At 48.5% G+C, this 24116-nt stretch overlaps 1 protein-coding gene across 5 annotated transcripts in view; it reads left to right on the forward strand.

Moving 5' to 3' along the window:
* The first annotated feature begins 10415 nt into the window (after window positions 1-10415).
* Window positions 10416-24116, forward strand: part of AP1B1 (adaptor related protein complex 1 subunit beta 1) — a 79848-nt gene continuing 66147 nt past the window's right edge. For 2 of the 5 annotated variants that reach the window (XM_073313026.1, XM_073313027.1), the window contains exon 1: window positions 11867-12049. In XM_073313026.1, the coding sequence (XP_073169127.1) occupies window positions 11989-12049 (61 nt within the window). In that variant the 5' untranslated portion in view covers window positions 11867-11988. Of the gene's footprint in view, window positions 10523-11862; window positions 12050-24116 lie in introns of those variants that run through there. The other 3 variants (XM_073313034.1, XM_073313029.1, XM_073313028.1) reach the window with 3 other exon arrangements.

Below are 24116 nucleotides of genomic sequence, written 5' to 3' on the forward strand. Positions count from 1 at the left end.
ATCTGGAAAGATGCGTTGCGACCACTGCACTCACCACCGAGCCAACGGGACGGGGACTTTCAAATTTCAAAAGGAATTTACTGGGTGGGGCTCATGGTTGGTCACCTGAGGGCACGGCAGTGGAGTTCAAACTGATGACCAGAGAGGCAAGAACAGGCATTGTGGGGCACCTCCCGGAGGCCAATCGCAGGGCTGTCATCGACTAGGGTGTCTGTACCCCCGGCGCAGAAGGCTGCATGTCTCTCGTCAGGTTGGTGTTTTTACAGTGCTACAACTGTGCAGTTTCTGCGCACTCAGTGACTTGGCCGCGTGACCCCTGGGGAGTTACAGCGCAGAACGCTGCTTTACTGCGCAGAAACCTGCCAGTGTAGACAGGGCCATGGAGTCACAGCCTGGGGTGCTCCCATCTATCTTGTCACCTAGGCAAGCCAACCATTGTGAGAGATGGTCCCTCACAGCAGGAATCACAGTAATATTCAAGTTACTTCCAGTCCAAAGGACCAGTCCCTTACCCCAGGTCAAGTGCACCTTAGATCTCACATCAAAGACCATGCTTGTAGCCAATCCTGTAATAAACTATTGAAAGATTTATTAATAGGAAAAAGGAAATAAGTGAGTTATTTACAAGGTTAAAGCAGGTATAGATAGATAGATTAGATTAGATATACATACACACACACTTACAAATGAGTTACAATCTTAAGGTTCAAAAGGTAACAGAAGCTTCGATAATAAGCAAGCTCTATATGTCATTAAGGGCTAATCCAGGCTAAGCAGCTGGGAACATCTTGCTCATTGCTAGAAAACCTTGCCCTTCAGATTCCAAGCAGCATAGAGATACAGATCCTTCTTGTTAGGGGGGTTTTATTCCCTTCCCCACCCTTGCACTCTGAGCTGCAAACTCAGCTGATGGAAGGAATTCAATTGCATGACTCATCTTCATGGGGAGGAGGTGGGGGAGAGCAATCAAAGTCCTTTGTCTTCTTTAATGTTCCACAGTAGTTCACCTAGTGTCAATGGGCCTTTCTTGTTGGCCAGAGTGTAACACATTCTATTGGAGACCAGTATTTCACACTGGTTAATGTCTCTCTCCTGCCTGGTGATTTACACAGTCATGGAGGCTTATACTGCAATACAAATGTTTAAATATTACCTTACAATATGGGTTACAGATGTTAAAAGGGAGATTAATGCATGCAGCAGTTTACAAACATTCAACAAAGTCTACAGAAGGGATGGGGACAAATTGGAGAGAGTCCAGTGGAGAGTAAACAAAAATGATTAGGGGGCTGGGGCACATGACTTATGAGGAGAGGCTGAGGGAACTGGGATGATTTAGTCTACAGAAGAGAAGAGTGAGGGGAGATTTGATAGCAGCCTTCAACTACCAGAAGGGGGGTTCCAAAGAGGATGGAGCTCGGCTTTTCTCAGTGGTGGCAGGTGACAGACCAAGAAGCAATGGTCTCAAGTTGCAGAGGGGGAGGTCTAGGTTGGATATCAGGAGGGTGGTGAAGCACTGGAATGGGTTACCTAGGGAGGTGGTGGAATCTCCATCCTGAGAGGTTTTTAAGGCCCGGCTTGACAAAGCCCTGGCTGGGATGATTTAGTTGGGGTTGGTCCTGCTTTGAGCAGGGGGTTGGACTAGATGACCTCCGAGGTCCCTTCCAACCCGGATATTCTATGATTCTAAACACTAAGCACATTTTTATCATCCTAATACCTATTTTAACAATACTAACGCACAGGTGAGCCAGACTGATTTCAGCTATGTATCTGTCAGTGTTCACTTGAGACGTGGGAGACACCTGGTCTGCCAGCGTCACAATCGTAATACATTAGAAGGCAAATCTGGCTCAAAAAGTAATATTTTTTACACTGTGGCATATGCCATGTGTCCGCATGCCTCTTTGCCCACCTCCACCCATGAGCCAGCACCCACCTGCTCCTCTCAGTGTCTGAATGCCCTCATGTTCCATACCTTTTCTCCTACTGATAGTCCTCACTCCTGCTCCTCCCCCTCCCCCTGGAGTCAGCTCAGAGATCAATCGGTTTAGATTCTTAGGGCTAGTCTACACTGGCAGCATTAAAGCACTGCTGCGGCAGTGGCTTGTGTCGTCGCGGCAGAGTGCTGGGAGAGAGCTCTCCAAAAAGCCACCTCCATGAAGGGCAGCTGCCAGCGCTGGTACCCTGTCTACACTGGTGCTTTACAGCGCTGAAACTTGCTGCTCTCAGAGGGGTGTTTATTCCCACCCCTGAGCGAGAAAGTTGCAAGAGTTGTAAAGTGCCAGCATAGACAAGCCCTTACACAGCATCCGTCACCAGGATATCTGAACCTACGCCGTGCCATCACCCATGTTCAAGAAAGATGAAATCAAATGGGAACAGGGCCACAGAAGAACTACTAGGTGAGCAGGGGTATGGAGGGCCTGTTTTATGAGAGGAGACAGGAAGATTTTGGTTTGTTTAGCAAAGTGAAGGCTGTGAGGGGATCTGATTGCTCTCTATTAATACACTGGGGGGTAAACACCAGGAGGGGAAAGAGCTACTGGAGCTAAAGGACAATGTTGGCATAAGAACAGACAGGGATAAACTGGCCTTGAATAAATTGAGGCTGAAAGTGAGAAGGTTTCTAATCATCAGAGGAAGGTCTGGAACAGCCTACCAATAGGAATTGTGGGAGCAAACAATTAGTTTTGAGAGAGAGACGGACAAATTTATGAGTAGGATTGTGTGGCAGGGTTGCTTGTGATGGTGGGGGAGCAGGACTCAGTAGTCTTGGAGCTCACTTCTGGTTTACGTCTCATGTTCCTAAAAGCTCATTCTTCAGCGTTTCCCCCACACACAGGCAGTTTGGTTTTTGAGGGGGTTTTTTGTCTCCGTCCTCCGAAGTATCAGGGCCAGCCACCGTTGGAGATAGGACACAGCATAGGGTGCGGGAGGGCTGTGTGGTGGCACTGAGCATTCTCTCTTTCAGGTGCTTGGTGGGCTGGTTCTTGCCCACATGTTCAAGGTCTAACTGACCATATATGGAGTCAGGAAATGTTTGCATTCTGCTGCAATGTGGGGTCACTTGCCAGGATTATCTGGGTGTATCTCACTTAATCATTTCTCTGCCACTGCAGGATCCTCGGGCACTCATACACCTCGGTCTCTCCTATTGTCTCCCTGTGGCACATACTAGTCTAGTCTCCTGTGGGCTGTAATACTCTGGTATAATTTGGTTGCTGGGTTTGGTGTGTGGGTGCTGGGTGGTGATGTTGGCTTGTGATAGACTGGTCAGACTGGATGATCTGGTGGTCCCTTCTGACCTTAAACTCTATGGCTATATTACCTGGTCAGACTGGGACCCACACAAGAGTATCTCCAAAGGAATTTTCTCCCACTAGAAACACACTAGATATGGTCTCAATAGGTCAAACTGGAGAAGATCACAATCATGGATGTCTAAGACAAGGTCTGAAAGAAATTAACATTCATTTAAGAAGCAGAGAAACTGAACACATACGATATTGTACATACCTGGGCCTCTTCCAAGCAAATCTGTAGCTTAACTGCTATCCACACTGTTTGAAATGAAACCACAAAAGAAACCCTCCACCTATAGTTCTGCAAAGAAATACTCTGTGGACCCAGAAGTTCCTCCACCAATGGCTGCAAAGCAGAACTGGGATATTCTCCCACCATCTGCAGAAACTAGAAAAGAATATCAAACCTGGTGCAACTCCAACCAAAGCAGCCAACAATCCCCCCACTGCAGTATGTCAGAGGATCAAAAACTAAATCCAGACAGAAGCAGAGCCCACTCCTATATAACTTCAGACCAAAGACCCCCATGAACTTCACACCAACAGACTCCCACCAAACCCTTTGCCTTAACAGACCCTCGCACCCTGTAATATGCAGTCTCTGACCAAATACAGACTAAGGCCTTGGCTACACTTGAGAGTTAGAGCGCATTAAGGCAGCCCCGGGAGCCCTAACTCCTGACACGTCCACACTGGCAAGGCACGCAGAGCGCTTGCACTCCACAGCTGGACCGCTCCTGGTGATCCACCTCGACGAGAAGCATAACGCTCGGAGCTCCCCGGCTGGAGCTCCACGGTGCCAGTGTGGACGCCCTGGTCTGTTAATGCGCTCTGATCGGCCTCCAGAAGTGTCCCACAATGCCGTTCTAGCCACTCTGGTCATCACTTCGAGCTCTACTATCCTGACCTCAGGTGACCAACCGTCAGACCCGCCCTTTAAATTCTCTGGTAATTTTGAAATTCCCCTTCCTGTTTGCTCAGCCAGGCGTAGAGTGCTCTCAGTGCATCTGTCCAGGTGACCATGTCTCCACGCGCCAGGCGATCCCCAGTATGGAGCAATGGCGACGTGCTGGCCTCATCAGTGTCTGGGGGGAAGAAGCTGTCCAGTCCCAGCTGCACTCCAGCTGTAGGAATTATGATACCTTTGGGCAGATATCAAGGGACATGATATAAAGGGGCCATGATCGGGACGCAGTGCAGTGCAGGGTTAAAGTGAAGGAGCTGCGGGATGCCTACCGCAAAGCCTGCGAGGCAAACAGCCACTCCGGTGCTGCCCCTGCGACCTGCCGTTTCTACAAAGAGCTGGACGCAATACTTGGGGGCGACCCCACCTCCACTCCGAAGACCACCACAGACACTTCAGAGGCCGTAGCAGCACAGAGTTCAACAGGCCAGGAGGAGGAAAGCGGGAGCGAGGGTGCTGAGGAGGAGGAGAGCCCAGAGCCAGAGGACAGCCAGGCATCCCTAGATGCATGCAGCCAGGAGCTATTTTCAAGCCAGGAGGAAGGTAGCCAGTTGCAGTGGATGGTGCTTGGGGAAGAACAAGCACCAGAGGAGGTGCCCAGTAAGTAGCTTTAATTTTGGGAAGGTAATTGTTCAGTGCGGGCTCCTGGGGCGAGGAGGGTTGCAGAAAGAAGGGTTAGGACTGTGTGCATGCCTAGATGCGGAATAGGGCATTGATGTGCTCTCTCTCATCATGGTAATTGGCCTCAGTGATCTCTTCAAAGGTCTCATGCAGCAGCTGGGCAATCCGCTTGCGCAGGTTCCTTGGCAGAGCAACTGTGCTCCTTGTCCCAGTAAGGTTAACATGTCCGCACCGCTGTGCCGTGAGGGGCAGGGGAACCGTTGCTGCACACAGCAAAGCTGCGTATGGGCCAGGGCGGAAGCTGCATTGTAGTAGAAGACCCTCTCTTGCTTCCCAGGTCACCCTCAGCAGCGAGATATCTTCCAGGACAAACTCATCCTTTGGAAAATGTGGGGACAGTGTTCAGTATAGGGGACCCCAGCAGCTGTTGGCTCTCCGCAAGGCACAGAACCCCAGAGGACAGTACGGCCCTGAAACAATCAGTCCCCCTTGCCCCTGTCCTTACTCACCATTCTGGGGCTCCTGTGGGTTATGTGCACTCACTTTGGGATGGGCACTGTACTTGTCTTTAAGTACGGCCGAATATTTGCTCTGTCTGGTGTGAACAATGCTGCCTCTGTTAAGTGTTGCACTTTGGCTTTACAGATGCAACTTTGAGATCCCAGCTGTCCTTTTTATCAACAGTCGGAAGACTGCAAAGAATCAGGAAGCGGCCGCGAATAACCAAAGAACTGAAAATCAAAAAGTACAGGACTGCCGGGAGAGGGAAAGGAAGCTCCACCAGCAGAATGCGGATCGCCGGCACCAAAGCACGGAGCGGCTGCTAAGCATCATGGAGCACCAAGCGGACTTGATACAGGCACTCATAGCACTGCAGACAGAGCAGATCCACCCCCACCCCCCCAGGCAGCCCTTGTCCCAAAACTCTTTCCCTTGTGTCCCCATGTCACCGCCAATCCACTTCCCCCAACATCGAGTTTCCTATCGCCACCAGCTGCCTCCAACACCTGTAGCTTCACCACCCAGCCCTGCAAACTATGACCCTGACCCACTGCACTCAACCCCCATCACCATGCCTTTTAGCCAGCCTGAAGTGCAGCACTCATTGTGCGGCACTTCAGACAGGAAGGCTGAATATGATAACAGGACATACGCAAATCTATGATTGTCCCGTTCCCCACCCTCCCCTCTTCCCTCCTCCCACACAGTACAGATGTGTCATGCCCTTTCTGTTTCCCCAGCAGTTGTGTTTCTTTTCAATAAATGAATTTTTTGGCTTTAAAAACATTTTTATTGCATTAAGTAAAAGATACCATAACCCAGGAAAGCAACAGGCACTGCAAGTCAGTGCATCATACGTAGCAAACACAGATGTCTACTAGCATTGGAACCACTGCACTTCACTCCCGTGCAGGGCACCAAACATTACTGGTGGCTTTCAGCCTCAAATTGCTCCCTCAAGGCATCCCTAATCCTTGCAGCCCTGCGCTGGGCCCCTCTAATAGCCCTGCTCTCTGGCTGATCAAATTCAACCTCCGGGTGTTGAACCTCTGTAGTCCATGCTGGTGTTGAACCTCTGTGGTCCATGCCTGAGTGAAGCTTTCACCCTTCCCTTCACAAATATTATGGAGGGTACATCATGCGGCTATAACCGTGGGGATGTTGTCATCAGCCAGGTCCAGCTTCCCATACAGACAGCGCCAGCGGCCCTTTAAACAGACAAAAGCACACTCAACAGTCATTCTGCACCGACTCAACCTGTTGTTGAACGGCTCCTTGCTGCTGTCAAGGCTCCCTGTGTAGGGTTCCGTGATCCACAGCATTAAAGGGTAAGCAGAATCTCCAAGGATCACAATGGGCATTTCGACTTCCCCTATGGTGATCTTCTGGCCTGGGAAGAAAGTCCCGGCTTGCAGCTTCCTGAACAGGCCTGTGTTCCGAAAGATGCGTGCATCATGCACATTTCCGGACCAGCCTGCGTTAATGTCCATGAAATGCCCATGGTGATCCACAAGTGCTTGGAGAACCACAGAGAAATACCCCTTCTGATTTATGTACTCAGAGGCTAGGTGGTCTGGTGCCAGAATTGGAATATGCATCCCATCTCTCGCCCCTCCACAGTTAGGGAAACCCATTTGTGCAAAGCCAGACACAATGTCATGCACGTTACCCTGAGTCACGGTTCTTCTGAGCAGGATGCGATTAATGGCCCTGCAAACTTGCATCAACACGATTCCAACAGTTGACTTTCCCACTCCAAACTGGTTAGTGACCAATTGGTAGCTGTCTGGAGTTGCCAGCTTCCAGATTGCAGTAGCCACCTGCTTCTCCACCGGCAGGGCAGCTCTCAATCTCATGTCCTTGTGCCATAGGGTGGGGGCGAGCTCAGCACACAGTCCCATGAAAGTGGCTTTCCTCATGCGAAAGTCCTGCAGCCACTGCTCGTCATCCCAGACTTGCATAACGATGTGATCCCACCACTCAATGCTTGTTTCCAATGGCGTTCCACTGTGGTGAGCATGTCCATGAATGCCACAAGCAATCTCGTGTTGTTTGCGTTATGCGAGTCGACATCATCATCGGACTCCTCACTGTCAGTTTGTAGCTTAAGGAGTAACTCGACTGCCATTCGTGACGTGTTGGTGAGACCCATCAGCATACTCCTCAGCAGTTCGGGCTCCATTCTGGCAGACTGAAAGGGAAGACAGAGCGCGCAGTACAAAAAACATTGAAAGATGGCGCCAAATGTGGATGGAAGCACAGGGATTGCTGGGATGCGAAGCAATGCATCACGGGGCATTGGGACAGGACCCAGAATGCCCTGGACCCTCCCACCCCTTTCCCACAAGCCACAGCACCAGAATGGGAAGAGGTGCTCTGTGGGATAGCTGCCCATAATGCACTGCTCCCAATGTCACTGCAAGTGCCGCAAATGTGGCCACGCCAGTGCGCTTGCAGCTGAGAGTGTGAACACACGGCAGCGCTTTCCCTGCTGCAGTCTCAGAGGGATGGTTTAACTCAAAGCGCTCTACACCTGTAAGTGTAGCCATGCCCTTAGTGACCATAAACTAGATTTAGAAATTGGACATGTCTACACTATGGACTAAATCGGCACCACTGTGATCAATGCAGCGGTGTCAATTTAGTGGGTCTGGTGTAGACATGCTAACTCGTTAGGTAACTGAACTGGCCTAACTTAGATCAACTTACCTCGTTAGTGTTGACCAGCCCTTCACAGAATACTCTTGGGGGAATTCTGTGCCACTGGGCGTGCACAAAATTCAGGTCCCCCACAGATTTCTTTGATTCCTGCAGAAAAATGACTTCCTGACAGGGAAGCAAAGGGAAGCTGCAAGAGCAGTTATGCACCACTCCCGAGCAGAGCAGGTACATCACTTCAGGCACCCAGCATCTGGCAAATCACTGTAGGGCTGGGGACACCCCAGCCACAAGCACTCCTTTTCTTCATACAGCTAAGGGCAGCCTAGAATTCCTCCTTACCTGTAAGGGGTTAAGAAGCTCAAATAACCTGGTTGGCACCTGACCAAAAAGACCAATGGGGAAAGAAGATACTTTCAAATCTTGGGGCGGGGGGGAAGGCTTTGTTGGGGTGTTCTCTGGGGAAAGCAGAGAAGCATCAGGTCAAAAACTCCTTCTCCTATAAACCATCCTGTACAAGTCTCTGATATTACACAAAGAGTAAGTAAATAAGGCAAGGCGCATTAGATTACCTTTTGTTTTCAACTTGTGAATTTTCCCTTTGCTAGAGGGAGGTTTATCCCAGTTTTTTGTAACTTTAAAGTTTTGCCTAGAGGGGAAGCCTCTGTGTTTTGAATCTGATTACCCTGTAAAGTATTTACAATCCTGATTTTACAGAGGTGATTCTTTTACCTTTTCTTTAAATAAAATTCTTCTTTTAAGAATCTGATTGATTTTTCATTGTTCTTAAGATCCAAGGGTTTGGGTCTGTGTTCACCTGTACCAATTGGTGAGGATATTATTCTCAAGCCTTCCCCAGGAAAGGGGGTGTAGGGCTTGGGAGAATATTTTGGGGGAATAGGACTCCCAAGTGGTCCTTTCCCTGGTTGTCTAAATCACTTGGTGGTGGCAGCATACTGTTCAAGTACAAGGCAGAATTTGTACCTTAGGAAAGTTTTTAACCTTTAAACTTTAACCTTTAAGTTTTTCCCACAGTACTCTTGCCAGCAAGTTAAAGAAGTATGGATTGGATGAATAGACTATAAGGTGGATAGAAAGCTGGCTAGATCATTGGGCTCAATGGATAGTGATCAACAGTTTGATGTCTAGTTGGCAGCCAGTATCAAGTGGAGTGCCCCAGAGGTTGGTTCTGGGGCTGGTTTTGTTCAGCATCTTTATTAATGATCTGGAGGATGGCGTGGATTGCACCCTCAGCAAGTTTACAGATGACACTAAACTGGGAGGAGTGGTAGATACGCTGGAGGGCAGAGATAGGATACAGAGGGACCTAGACAAATTGGAGGATTGGGCCAAAAGAAATCTGATGAGGTTCAATAAGGATAAGTGCAGGGTCCTGCACTTAGGACGGAAGAACCCAATGCACCGCTACAGACTAGGGACCGAATGGCTAGGCAGCAGTTCTGTGGAAAAGGACCTAGGGGTGACAGTGGACGAGAAGCTGGATATGAGTCAGCAGTGTGCCCTTGTTGCCAAGAAGGCCAATGGCATTTTGGGATGTATAAGTAGGGGCATAGCCAGCAGATCGAGGGATGTGATAGTTCCCCTCTATTCGATATTGGTGAGGCCTCATTTGGAGTACTGTATCCAGTTTTGGGCCCCACACTACAAGAAGGATGTGGATAAATTGGAGAGAGTCCAGCGAAGGGCAACAAAAATGATGAGGGGACTGGAACACATGAGTTATGAGGATAGGCTGAGGGAGCTGGGATTGTTTAGCCTGCAGAAGAGAAGAATGAGGGGGGATTTGATAGCTGCTTTCAACTACCTGCGAGGGGTTCCTGAGAGGGTGGATCTGGGCTGTTCTCAGTGGTGGGTGACGAAGGAAGGAGGAGCAAGGGGCTCAGGTTGCGGGGGGGGGGGCTGAGGCTGGGTATCGGGGGGGGGCTGAGGCTGGGTACGGGGGGGGGTGAGGCTGGGTATCGGGGGGGGGTGAGGCTGGGTATCGGGGGGGGGGTGAGGCTGGGTATCGGGGGGGGCTGAGGCTGGGTACGGGGGGGGGTGAGGCTGGGTACGGGGGGGGGGGTGAGGCTGGGTATCGGGGGGGGGGTGAGGCTGGGTATCGGGGGGGGGGGGAGAAGCCCTGGCAGGGGGTCCCTGGGGGGTGGAACCTGCTCCCCCGGAGGTGTTTGAGGCTTGACAAGCCCTGGCTGGGATGACGTAGTGGGGGTTGGTGCTGCCGGGGGGGGACTGGAAGCTCCTGAGGGCCCCGCCAACCCCGATCGCCTCCGATTCCTCTGGCCCCCTCCTGCTGCGCCTCTCCCCCGCCCCAACCCCCCCGCGGCCCCCTCCCGCGGCCCCGCCCCCGCGCCCCGGAAGCGCTCCCCCCCCCAGCTCACTTCCGCTGGGCCGGCGGCAGCTGCAGAGACCGAGGCCCGGGCCGCGCGCAGGGAGCCCGAGAGCAGACCCGCGACTGGTAGGGAGCGAGCTGGGGTCCCAGAGCCCCCCCGGCCCGGCTTCCGTACTGCCCCCCCCCGCCGGCCTGCTGCGTCCCCCGCTCCCCCCCCAGCGCTGTGACCCCCCCCGGCCCGGCTTCCGTACTGCCCCCCCCCGCCGGCCTGCTGCGTCCCCCGCTCCCCCCCCAGCGCTGTGACCCCCCCCCCGGCCCGGCTTCCGTACTGCCCCCCCCCCGCCGGCCTGCTGCGTCCCCCGCTCCCCTTCCCAGCGCTGTGACCCCCCCCGGCCCGGCTTCCGTACTGCCCCCCCCGCCGGCCTGCTGCGTCCCCCGCTCCCCCCCCAGCGCTGTGACCCCCCCCGGCCCGGCTTCCGTACTGCCCCCCCCCCGCCGGCCTGCTGCGTCCCCCGCTCCCCCCCCAGCGCTGTGACCCCCCCCGGCCCGGCTTCCGTACTGCCCCCCCCCCCGCCGGCCTGCTGCGTCCCCCGCTCCCCCCCCAGCGCTGTGACCCCCCCCCGGCCCGGCTTCCGTACTGCCCCCCCCCCCCGCCGGCCTGCTTCGTCCCCCGCCCCCCTTCCCAGCGCTGTGACCCCCCCCCGGCCCGGCTTCCGTACTGCCCCCCCCCCGCCGGCCTGCTGCGTCCCCCGCTCCCCCCCAGCGCTGTGACCCCCCCCGGCCCGGCTTCCGTACTGCCCCCCCCCCCCGCCGGCCTGCTTCGTCCCCCGCCCCCCCTTCCCAGCGCTGTGACCCCCCCCGGCCCGGCTTCCGTACTGCCCCCCCCCCCGCCGGCCTGCTGCGTCCCCCGCTCCCCCCCAGCGCTGTGACCCCCCCCGGCCCGGCTTCCGTACGGCCCCCCCCCACCGGCCTGCTTCGTCCCCCGCCCCCCTTCCCAGCGCTGTGGCCCCCCCGAGCCTGGCTTCCGTACTGCCCCCCACGCTGGGTCTCCTGCTGAGCGCTGTGACACCCCCCCCCGGCTTGGCTTCTGTATTGCCCCCCCCGCTGGCCTGCTGGGTTCCCCCCAGCGCTGTGACCCCCTCAGCCCTGCGACCCCCACTTCCCCCAGCGCTGTGGCCCCCCCCTCCCGGCCTGGCACCCGCATTGCCCTGCTCTGCTCCTTGGCTCTGTGCCTCCCCCTCCTGCCCCAGTCCCTCTCCCCCCAGCGCTGCCACCGCCTTGGGCCTGGCCCCTGCCCTGCTCTGCCCCCTCAGCCCCCCAGCCTGAGTGCTGCAACCGTCCTGGGCCTCACAGCCGCCCCGCCCTGCTCCTACCCACTGTCCTGGCCCAGGTGGATTTGCTTTAGGAGAGCCCTGCTGAGCCCAGGAGCTCTGTGCGGGCTCACGCCTGCTCCTGCTGGGCTAGGTGACTGGGATCCAGGGTTCCCATGTCCGGCGGGCTTGTCGGCTGGGGTCCCCAGCCCCAAAGAGGCACTGGAGCCAGGGCTCTCATCTGTGGTTTTAAACACCTGTTGATTTTTTTTCTGGTGTCCTATGTTGTTTGTGAATGGTCCCTGCCCTGGGAAAACTGACCACAGGGGATCTTGCCAGAGGGGTGAGTTGGGTTTAGGTGCCTTGTTTATAAATATGGTTCAGTTAACCAGCAAAGTAGCTTCTGTTTAAGACTTGTCTTTTCCCTTAAATAAGAAACACAAAGCAGTTTCTCACTGACAAGTAATCAAGGCCTGCTGCATATTTAATACACATCTGTGGCCTGTGAAGGAAATCCTTCAAAAGGGTAGGGATATTTCCATGTAATAAATGGCCTCTCTTCACTTACACTGTAGAATGCATGTGCCACCTCCCATTCTGCTCTTGTGTGTGTGTAAGCAGTGGGACAGTCTTGTTCTGTTACTTCCACCTCTTCTCTCCACAAGCCCAAATTGACATGGCACTTGCATGTGAAACTTCAAGCTAGAAGTTGATTTTTGCAAACTGATCTCCTAAATATCTTGAGGCTTCCATTTTGTAGAAAGTGACATTTTGAAGATGCAGAAGCTAATCTTTTAAGTAAATAAGTCGGCACTTGGTATTTTCACAAAATTATTTAAATTCACATTTGCATAGGTGCTCTGATATGGGCACAGTAAAAAGGCCTGGATGGACACTTGGGTCTACTCTTAGCGTTCAGACACTCCTTTTGTACTGACTCTTTTCCTCTGATAACGAACAAATCCTTGAGGTTTTTGTAAGGATCCAGCTTTATGTGGGTGTTTAGAATCAGCTGACACCTTTGCTTCCTGCATAGGAGCTGAGTCTCTATTGCAGCAACAGAGGTGTGTCACTTCTCCACCATTGAATGAAGCCTATGACATGAATTGTTCATTTTATGTTGGCATTAATATTCATGCTTCCATTCCGCACGGCGCTTAGTTAGGCTAGGAGCAGGTGCTGCGGGAATGCATTTTTTCTGACTGGTTGCTGTGTTGGAGTGGCTATGGGTATGTCCACATCGTGGAGACAATGCTGGCATAGCCCTGTAGTGTAGACACGGCCGTACTAACCAAAGGGGTTTTTCTGTAGGTATAGGAACACACACACACACACACACACACCCCTGAATGAAGCTGGCATCGTCAATGGAACCTCTTCATAGCTTTGTCTACACTGATTGGTATAGCTTTGGTGGTCGGCTGTGGGTTTTTTCACACTCCTGTAGCTTTACACACAATGTAGCTTTGCTGATATAACTTGTCAGTGTAGACTGACAGTCAATTTAAATCTTTTTCCACTCAACGTGGAGGTTAGTGATCTATCAGATGCCAGCATTTTTAACCCAATTGTAACTATCTAAACTAAAAACATAATAACGTTGGAAGGCAGTGCCTTCCAAATACCTTAATTTTAAATTGGATTAATTGTTGTAAGTGGTTGAATATGCTCTGGAGTAGTGTGGGTAAGTGTATTACAAAGTGGCTCTTGAAGAGGCCTCATGCTCTTTGTCCCATCAACACCAAAGTATTACAGTGCAGCCTCAAGCAGTTAGAGTAGGACAATATTTTGTGCAATATGAACTTTATTTTTCAATCCAAAATAAAACAGATGCAACTTGACTCAGCAGTAAGTTACATATTGAATTATTTTATATATAATGTGGATTTTTTCCCCCCTTCTTGACTCCGGGTTATAGACCTAGACTTCAGGCTTTGTGGAACCGTCGTTGTCATTGTGCAGTAGATAACCGTAACTCCACAGTTAATACTGCAGGAGCCATTCTCTTCCAAACCTTATTCCCATGCTTAATTTTCTCAGGGAAAAGTAATCCTATATGGGTGAAATTTAAGGAAACTGGTGTTCTTCCTTCTTCTCATCTTCTCAACATATAAAACATCTTGTTTTGGAGGTGCTGATGTGTGCATCTGCTCATTTCTGTCAGTAGGATTGGCAGAATTTGATTTTTTTTATTTATCATTTCAACAGATTATAGCAGTGTTTATTTTTAAGCATTTAAATTCTCACAGTTGTGGGAAATTATGGCAGGGGGTCAGGCAATTATTTAATGACATGTTAAGATTCAAAAAGTTGAAGTTCGTAAACAGTTAAAGCACATTGTGGACATTGTAAATATTCTAAAATCAACAAATCATACCTGTTTTTACTTTTCATTTGCAAGAAGCCTAATTTAAAAGTCTAAATCACTGGTTTGAGACTGAGTTCTCAGGCAGTATTTTTCTTTCTTTTCCTATATGTAAGTTTATTGATAGAAATATTTTGATGTTGGTTTGTGAGTGTGTACAGGGTGAAGTCAGCACTTACTAATAATCTAATCCTTCCAAGCCTATCTATCCATCCCCAGTGAGTACGAGCTTTGTGTGTTGCTGGCTGTCAACTGTCCATCTGGAGTATGGCTTTGTAGTTAAAAAGGAGGTTGCATAAACTATTGGAAATGCTGCCTTAGTGTGACCAAAACATTCTGTTGTGATGTGGGTTTTCAGCTAGGCTGAAAAGTCTGTCTGTTATCCAGAGGTTGAAGATGAGTGTTCTAGTGATGGCACTAACAAAGGGTGCTGTGAGTGTCTATCTCCCTCTGAGGCTGTCTCTACATTTACTCTTTAAAATTCTTCCAGTTGCTTCTACCAGTGCAGCCCCTCTGGTGGGAGCAATGTTAGCTCTAGTGTAGACTGGCTGGTGTTTTGACCACTGTATCATCTAACCTTGATCAGAGCAGTTCCAGACCACAGTGATTAAAAGTGCCAGAAGCCTTCCATGTACTAACTATACTCACTCAAGGTTTCCTCACTGGTGAAAGAGTGTGAGTGTATAAAAGCGGCTAGTGTAGCCACGCCCTAAGAGAGCATGAGCGATCTCAGCACATCATTAGAGCTTAGGGATCTGGGTTCAGAGTTATGGAATTTCTAGGCAATCCCCTAGATCTGGATATAGCGAAGCATTTGGGCAAGTATTTCTGGCTTCATTTATGCAATTGCTGGTGGATATTATAGTCCATAAATTAATTTATATCCATGTACACATTTATGTTGTTTTCATGGCTTATTGCCTCATTGCGCTAGAATTTCCACTCCATTTCCCCCCTCCATTTCTTATAGCTAATCTGTTTTCCTTTTGTTTTCAAATGGTATATTCAAGAAGTTGGCTATGAAAAAGGATTTTTGTTTTTCAGTGTGGGTGTCCTGTCCGTTTAACATGGAATCAAATGTGCCTTTATTGACAGATCCAAGCATTAGGTGCAAGGGATATTGTGTTCTTTATTAATAAAATCTATTGGTCAAAACCTAGTCAATCCAAGAAATTCTGTATCCTAAATATTTCAGAGCCAACACTAAAGGAACACTGCCAACGCAAAATTTAGTTAGTTTTTGAAACTGAGGCCTGGTCTACACTAAACAGTAGGTCAACCTAAAGGCAGCTTATGTCAACCTGATTATGTCAGGGTACACACTACAGCTTTGTCCCGCCAGTGTAAGTGCAGTACTGCACCGACATAATAACTCCACCTCCACGAGGGGCATAGCTCTCGCTGGTTTAGTTAGGGTGACACAGTGTCTGTGCAGACACTGCATTACAGTAGAACCCCAGAATTATAAAATGACTGGTCATCCACACACCTCATTTGGAACTGTAAGTATGCAATCGGGCAGCAGCAGAGATGGGGGGAACAATCAACTACAGTACTGTTAAACGTAACCTACTAAAAAAAATTAAGGGAAGGCAGCATTTTTCTTCTGCGTAGTAAAGTTACAAAGCAGTATTAAGTCACTGTTCAGTTGTAAACTTTTGAAAGACCAACCATAATATTTTGTTCAGAGTTACGAACAGCCTCCATTCTGGGTTCGTAACTCTGTGGTTTTACTGTACTTACTTTCCCTATTGGCTGTCTCGTCAATTTCAGCCTCCATACTGGAGCCATGAAATTGACAAGAGAGCTGGGCAGCTGGAGCCTGGCTGCTGCCCAGGAAGTCCAGGTGGCTGCCCCTTGCTCCCAGCTGTGAGCAGGGAGGCAAAGTAATTACTGCGGTTGGCTGTAGGTTGACCTAACACTGATTGACTTAAGTGTGTAGTGTAGACATGCCCTGAGTTAACAATACTTTCAGCTGCTGCACTTGCTACTTTCTGTGGTTTTACAACCCCCTCTTATTTCTTTTAAAAAATGGCTTTTCTCTTGCCATTGCAGTCCTCTTAGATGTTGTAGCAGTAGTAGCGAAACAATATGCAGCCACAGTTATGGGCATTTCCTTATGCTGAAAGTCTCTTCAGCATCCTACGTGAAACAGTCTGTTCAGTTCTAGAACTAGTGAAGTTAAGGAGTGCTCCACTGTTCTCAGTCAGGTCCATAGTTAAGCCCTGATATGAAAGGGTTTTTTAATTTTGTTTTACTTCATTATAATATCTTACAGTGCCTCTTACCTTAAAGTGCTTTACAAACAATAAGCCCAATTCTGAAAGGTGTTGAGCTCCAGCAACCTCCATTAACTTTGCTGGAAGCTACAGAGGCACAGCACGTCTCAGATCAGACTGTACATACAGAGGAATTGCTTCTACTGCCATGGAAATGCAGCCATGTCTGTGGTGGACGGCCATGCAACAGTACCCTTCAGCACTACACAGCAGCATGGGATAGGAAGAGGAAAATTCTGTATCCAACTGAAGTACAGAGGAACATCAGAAAGGCAGAAGCCAACTACCTAAAATTGAAATTTGACCAAAATAACGGGATGAACAAGCTGGCTTTGTGGAAAGTGCCATAGGATCTGAAATGGCCACAGGTGATCAGGACTTCAGGTTCACAGCTCATGTGAAAGACAGGCTTATGATAGTCTTCAAGCCCTGCCTGGAATTATGCCAGCCCTTCTATACAGAGATGTTGTAGTTATTTTAGAGCTTGTGCCCAATGGCTTTGACTTTTTGCTGGTTGCTGAAGGTGATGTGGAGCGTTAAGTTCTCTAGCTGGCTGATGGGTTAGATGTAGCTCTGCTGAGGGTGCATGCTGTTCTCTAATACAGTGGTTCCCAGTGGTTGTTGCGGAACAAGTTTGGGAACCGTTGCTCTAATACAATGTGCTAGGCCTAGTTTGGGTTATCTGGTGTATCCTCTCTCTTCCATTCCCATGTGTGTGGGTGAGGCTGCTGGCTGTGCACTGTGACTCTCTCTAACCATAAGATAATCTCCTCTCGCCCCCCCTCCCCCCAGCCCTTCTGTTTCTCTGCTTAGCTGCCCTGATCTCCCCTAAAAGCTTTTGCATAGCTACTCTTTGCCTGTCCTGGGAAGGATCTGGGATTTCTTGGGATAGTATAATAGAAATATGGTGTAGTGTACACATGTCCACGAACTCTTTCGTCCCTCCTAAAACAGTTGACTTTTTTCCTGTAGTCCAAGATCTAGCTTTTTTGCTGGATTGATATTGATTAGTGTTTTGGGGGTCCCTTGAGTTAAAACTGAAGCTGTGAAGGCTTTGAGATTCCTTCTCAACTTTTAATTAGTGTGTGGATTTTCTTAGACTCTGGCTTTGTATTCTGTAATTATGGCTCTTAAGCTTTGTACGTTTTCCACAAGGCAAAGGGGTTCACTACGTAATCATCCTTTGTGCTCATGAAGCAGCGCTGCTGGTCCTGGCTCACAGCCCCTTGTGTGCAGACTGAAGGGGAGGAGAGAGGTGATGCTTGTCTCACCTTTCCTTGTAATGACCCTGTACTGTCAGCTTCCTTCATTTTGGACTCGTTATTGAATTTGTTAAATGAGGCCCTCATTGCTGTGCATCTCCCTATCCTGCTTTCCTACAGGCTCATGCTCAGCATTCCCCTTTGCTTTAGACACTGATAATTGGTGCCCAGCACCCAGATTCCTAGTTGTCAGAGGAAACGGTATATCCCCATGCATTTGCTTCTCTCCCCTTCCATGTCAAGGCATGTAGTCTCTCATGAGATCAGTTCCAAAGCATGGCCCAGTACTGCCAGATTTCAATACACTGTTATGGTAAGCCAATAAACTTGCATTCCAAGCTCGCTGGGAGTCACATTCCCTAAGTATATTTCAAAACTAAACTCTTAAGAATTACTAAAATATTAATAAACACAGTGAGGTTCGCTCTCGTAACGTTGTAACCAGCTAGGTTGTTCATCATCGCTGTGACCCTGTGCCTAATGCAAACAGGTTACAATACTTAATGGGGCAGTGCGCCCTGAAATCACTGCAGTGCTGCTCTCTTTTCCAAGCAGCATTACGTGCTCCTGTGTCCAGGACTTGAAGGATTTAACTGATTTTTAGACACTTTTTAGAGGAGTAATACGAATAGTATGAAACCTGTCCTGCCATGTCTCCTCACTCCCTTGAACTTGGGAGTTGTGCATTGAATGTAACTGTAATTTGTCAGTGTGACCAGGTATTCCCAGGGTGCCGCCTAGAACTGAGGTACCCCTGAGCCTCCTGTCCCACCAGCCTGGGCTCCCACTCACACTGTACCGCTGTGACAAGCTGCAGAGCCCTCCAGCCTGCACTTCCACCAGCTGCAGTCAAAAGCAGGCTCTGTGACCAGTCCCTGCATGGGAAAGCTACTCCCAGTTCCTCAGGTGCACACCCCCTCTGGAGTATAAACCCAAAGTTATATACCCTCTTCTGCTGCATAGGGAACTGAACAGCATAAAATTCGCCCCCCTCCCTCAATGTGGAATATGCAACAGCCTTTTGCCCCTGGGTTATGATTCCCACACACTAATTTAGATAAAGCTAAAGCAAGTTTATTAACTACAAAAGAGAGATTTTAAGTGAGTAGAAGTGATAGCAAACAAATCAAAGCAAATAAAAAATGCAAACTAAGCTTACTATACTAAATAGATAGGGTGAGAATTTGCTATTCATACCCAAAGAGGTAATACAAGCAGGCTGCAGATTCTTAAAAGGCAAGTTGCAGTTGCTTACAGCTTGGAATCGCCAGGTGTTCCACTCACAGGCTAAAAATCCCTTTAGCCTGGGTCCAGCACATCCCCCAGTTCAGTCTTCCTTCCTCAGGTGTTTCCAGGAGTCTTTTTGTGTGGGGAGCGAAGAACACCAGATGGTATTACTCCCTGCCTTGTATAGCTTTTGCATATGGCGGGAACCCTTTGTTTCAAAGCTTGGTTCCCAGACTGGTCTGTGGAAAAACACTGGCATCCCAGGATGGAATCTAGAGACTTGTGGTCACATTACATGTCTTTGTAGAGTTATAGCAGCCATTACTCGGAGGCTGTCTGTAGCCTTCTCAGGAAGCCTTCCAGGTAGGAGATAAGCTTCTCCTAAGGCCTATTGCTTGTTCCTAATGGCTCATTTCCCTGAATAGGCCCTTCCCCACCCAGCTATCTAGACAGAAAGCATCTTGTCTAGTGGGTGTTACCTAGGTGTAACTACATTTTGAAATACAGGTACATAGTCAATATTCATTACTTCAGATACAAAAATGATACGTGCATATAAATAGGATAATCATATTCAGCAAATCATAACCTTTCCAAGGACATCTCACATGACTTATCTTGCATAAAATACATCCTAACTATGTCATAATCATAGCATAATAGTATCACAATGAAGAATATGGGGTGCAGTGCAACAACTTTCTGGTTTAAAAACATAACATATTACAGCTCTGGATCCCTCTTCTCATTCCTGGCTTCCCTCCACTTTTTCTTAGTTTTTCTTTTCCTAGAACAGATACTTGTGTCTCTCTTCTGGGTTGTCTTCAGTGTCCATTTCCTTCTTCCTCCTGCAGTCTGCTCTTTACCTCTCCTCCTGTATTTTTCCTCCATTTTTTGTTTCCCGCTTCTTTTCTAAATGCATCCAACAATCTCTGTTCCACCCACTCTCATACATCTCCACACACACAACCGCTTAAAAGGTTTCAAAATGTTAGTAGCCAAAGAACTTAGTCTGTGAGCCCAAGACTGATAAGGAAAATGTGGAAACTCCACTGTTCAGAGAAATTCCCAAAGTAGAAGCCTGCCGTCTCTTTGCCCCCAGCTGTTGGGGAAGGTGCCTGTCCTGTCCCTTGACTCTCATTACAGGAGTGGTCTCTTGTGGTGGTCTGCGATTAGCAGGTATCTGAAAAATTGATAGTGTCACCCCAATCTGGGCTGGCAGCTGGAAAAGAAAATTAGCATCTCTGGCTTCTTGGGCACTCCAGAGGGACGGGGGCTTTACTAGGCTTTGTTCTCCCTACCCCATCTATTTTTGAGATGCCATTGCTGCTCCTGCTCCTTGCTTTCACAAGCAGCCACAGGGTGGAATTGACTTTATTTTTCATAGAATCGTAGGACTGGAAGGGACCTCGAGAGGTCATCTAGTCCAGTCCTCTGCACTCATGGCAGGACTAAGTATCATCTAGACCAGTGGTTCTTAACCTGAGGTGCACGCCCCACCTGGGGGTGCGAGACACCCTTTCTGGGGGTGCAAGACATGCCAGATTTTTTTAGAAGGTAAATCATGGAAAACACACATTAAGCACAGGCATGTAAGCACAACTACTTTGTTTCATCAAACCTATGTGTTTACTAACATTGTATATTACAGTAATTGTTAAAAAATTTATAAACAAAAAATATCTAGGTTTAAAGAACTGACCTACCTCAATATTATTTTTGATAAGGGGTTCGAGAACATATTTTGAAAACCAAAGGGGTGCAAGCTGCAGTAAAGGTTAAGAACCACTGATCTAGACCATCCCTGACAGATGTCTGTACTGGGCCCAGTCCTATTCAATATATTCATAAACTATCTGGAAAAAGGCGTAAACAGTGAGGTGGCAAAATTTGCAGATGATACAAAACTACTCAAGGTAGTTAAATCCCAGGCAGACATTGAAGAGCTAAAAAAGGATCTCTCAAAACTGGGTGACTGGGCAACAAAACGGCGGATGAAATTCAATGTTGATAAATGCAAAGTAATGCACATTGGAAAACATAATCCCAACTATACATATAAAATGATGGGGTCTAAATTAGCTGTTACCACTCAAGAAAGAGATCTTGAAGTCGTGGATAGTTCTCTGAAAACATCCACTCAATGCACGGCTGCAGTCAAAAAAGGGAACAGAATGTTGGGAATCATTAAGAAAGGGATAGATAATAAGACAGAAAATATCATACTGCCTCTATATAAATCCATTGTACGCCCATATCTTGAATACTGTGTGCAGATGTGGTTGCCCCATCTCAAAAAAGATTTACTGGAATTGGAAAAGTTTCAGAAAAGGGCAACAAAAATTATTAGGGGTATGGAATGGCTTCTGTATGAGGCGAGATTAATAAGACTGGGACTTTTCAGGTTGGAAAAGGGGGGAGGGGGATATGATTGAGGTCTATAAAATCATGAGTGGTGTGGAGAAAGTAAATAAGGAAGTGTTATTTACTACTCATAACTCATGATCTAGGGGTCACCAAATGAAATTAGTAGGCAGCAGGTTTAAAACAAATGAAGTCTTTTTTTCACATAACACATAATCAACCTGGAACTCTTTGCCAGAGGAGGTTGTGAAGGCCAAGGCTATAACAGGGTTCAAAAAGGAACTAGATAAATTCATGGAAGGTAGGTCCATCAATGGCTATTAGCCAGGATGGGCAGGGATGGTGTCCCTAACCCCTGTTTGCCAGAAGCTGGGAATGGATCACTTGATGATTACCTGTTCTGTTCTTTCCCTGTGGGGCACCTGGCATTGGCCACTGTTGAAAGACAAGATATTGGGCTAGATGGACCTTTGGTCTGACCCAGAATGGCCGTTCTTATGTGTTTGTCTAACCTGCTCTTAAAAGTCTCCAAGGATGGAGATTCCACAACCTCCCTTGGCAATTTATTTTAGTGCTTAACCACCCTGACAGGAAGTTTTTCCTAATGTCCAACCTTAACTTCCCTTGCTGCAATTTAAGCTCATTGCGTCTTGTCCTGTCCTCAGATGAAGACCAATAATTTTTCTCCCTCCTCCTTGCAATGGCCTTTTATGTACTTGATAACTGTTACCATGTCCCCTCTCAGTCTTCTCTTTTCCAGACTAAACAAACCCAATTAATTAGACCTTTAATCATTTTTGTTGCTCTTCTCTGGACTTTGTCCAATTTGTCCACATCTTTCCTGAAATGTGGTGCCCAGAACTGGACACAATACTCCAGCTGAGGCCTAGTCAGTTTCCTTGCTCTCTCTAGGGTTCCCAGGTAGCCCAAGTGAAAACTGACCAGAGTCTAGGTACTTTGCTGCAGCTGGGCAAAGCTCTGAGCAGCCTCGAGGACACTGGTATTGTATGTTTGGCAGACCTAAGGACAGTGTTGAATTCGTGACTGTAGTTGACGTTTTGAAGGCTTTCTTTATGACCACATGGGCTAGAATTTTTTTAAAGAAGGAAGCTTAGGTTCTGCAGAAAATTGATGACTCTTGTCTGGGTAAGCTTCATGCTTATCGTGGGTGAGAGCATTTATTAAGTCCTCCACATGTTGCTCATTTAGAGGCACATATGTTATGCAGCAAATGTAAGTCTGTGCTCTTTATCCCTGAGGAACGAGATACTTGAGAGCTATTTGCTTTCCTTTCAGAGAGTAATAAGTGATCAGCTGTTTCCAGCCGCTCTGAGAGTCAGAGATTCTAAGGCCAGAATGGACCATTCTAAGACCAGAGGGACTCAAGCTCTTTCCCTGGAGCTGGCAGCTGCCCTTGCCTCCTTTCTCTTGCTGTATTAGCATACTACCTTCACACAAAAAGAAAAGGAGTACTTGTGGCACCTTAGAGACTAACCAATTTATTTGAGCATAAGCTTTCGTGAGTTACAGCTCACTTCATACAGTCCACTTTATGCATCCGATGAAGTGAGCTGTAGCTCACGAAAGCTTATGCTCAAATAAATTGGTTAGTCTCTAAGGTGCCACAAGTACTCCTTTTTCTTTTTGCAAATACAGACTAACACGGCTGCTACTCTGAAACCTACCTTCACACACGTTCTCACCTCGCTGCAGGTGTCTCCAGGTGGTGGGAGAAGAGGCTACTGCTGAGAGTTGCTCTTAGCAGAGCTCAGGAGGTCAAGGACTTCTTTCCCCACTCCCAGTGCTGCTTTTCTGAAGGGTCAGGCCACCTACTTCTCAACAGCTTCCCGGAGGTGGGGGTATAGTAGGTGGTTGATTTGGGGAGCTTGATACTTACTGAAAGGACTTTGTCATCTCTACCTCCACCACTCAATGGAAAAATTAGTGTCTGGGCAAGGAATGAGACTTCTCATGATCGTGTGGAAAACAGAGTTGGACTTGTCCCTTGTATAGACCCATTGACCTCAGCTGAGCTTCTCCAGGCATAAATTTGGCTTATTGTCAGCTTTCTGAGTGCTGTTGTGGTCTTCTCCACGTGCCACTGGAACATTGCACTCAGTGACTGCCTTCAGTCCAGCAGCGGAGACATGAGCTGGAAAATTGCCGATTGGATCCAACAGCAGAGCACTAGTTTGGAAGATTAAATACCCTGTGTGTTTACTCTGTGACAGATAACAGTACTAAAGAATTAGTGATGGCAGAAAATTGGCACAATCCCACTGTCTGCTAGTGGAATTTGAGTACTAGAAGCTTGCTTTCTGCTGAAGCTGGGTTCTTACCCTGGTTACCTTCTAGGATTCAGATGGCTTGTCAGATGCTTGTCAGATGTGGCCAAGCGAGTGTAATTTATTTCCCTCCCATCCAAAGACTTCCATAACTGCAGGATCTAGTGCAGCTGTTCCTTGATCTGAGGGTTTGCCTGGCTTGGCCTCTGGCTGATTGGTACTGCAGTGCTTTAGATACACTTAGATAGACGCTACATATTTGTGGGGTGTTGGCTTTTCCTTTGGTGCCTGCCCTTTAACTTGTCTTTAAAGGCACAGATGTCAGTGAGGCCTAGTAGGCCATATTATCTGTATTGTGGTAGCAGCTTGGATGTCGCACGCACATAGTACTAGACAGTTCCTTCCCCAAAATGTTTATGGTCTATGTAGATAAGTCAAAGGATTGCAAGGGAAACTGAGGCACAGAACTTTAATGTGACTTGCCGCAGGTCAGTGGCAGAACCAGGATTCCACTTTCAATTTTTTGCTGTGTCTAGTGTGCTAGGAAAGCCTCTTTACAAGCAGTCTGATAATTGTATTTGGATGGAGACTAAACACCGTCTTGATTGTCCTCAGATGCTCACTTTTC

The sequence above is a fragment of the Lepidochelys kempii genome, chromosome 15 (assembly GCF_965140265.1).
Source record: "Lepidochelys kempii isolate rLepKem1 chromosome 15, rLepKem1.hap2, whole genome shotgun sequence".
Classification (NCBI taxonomy): domain Eukaryota; kingdom Metazoa; phylum Chordata; order Testudines; family Cheloniidae; genus Lepidochelys; species Lepidochelys kempii.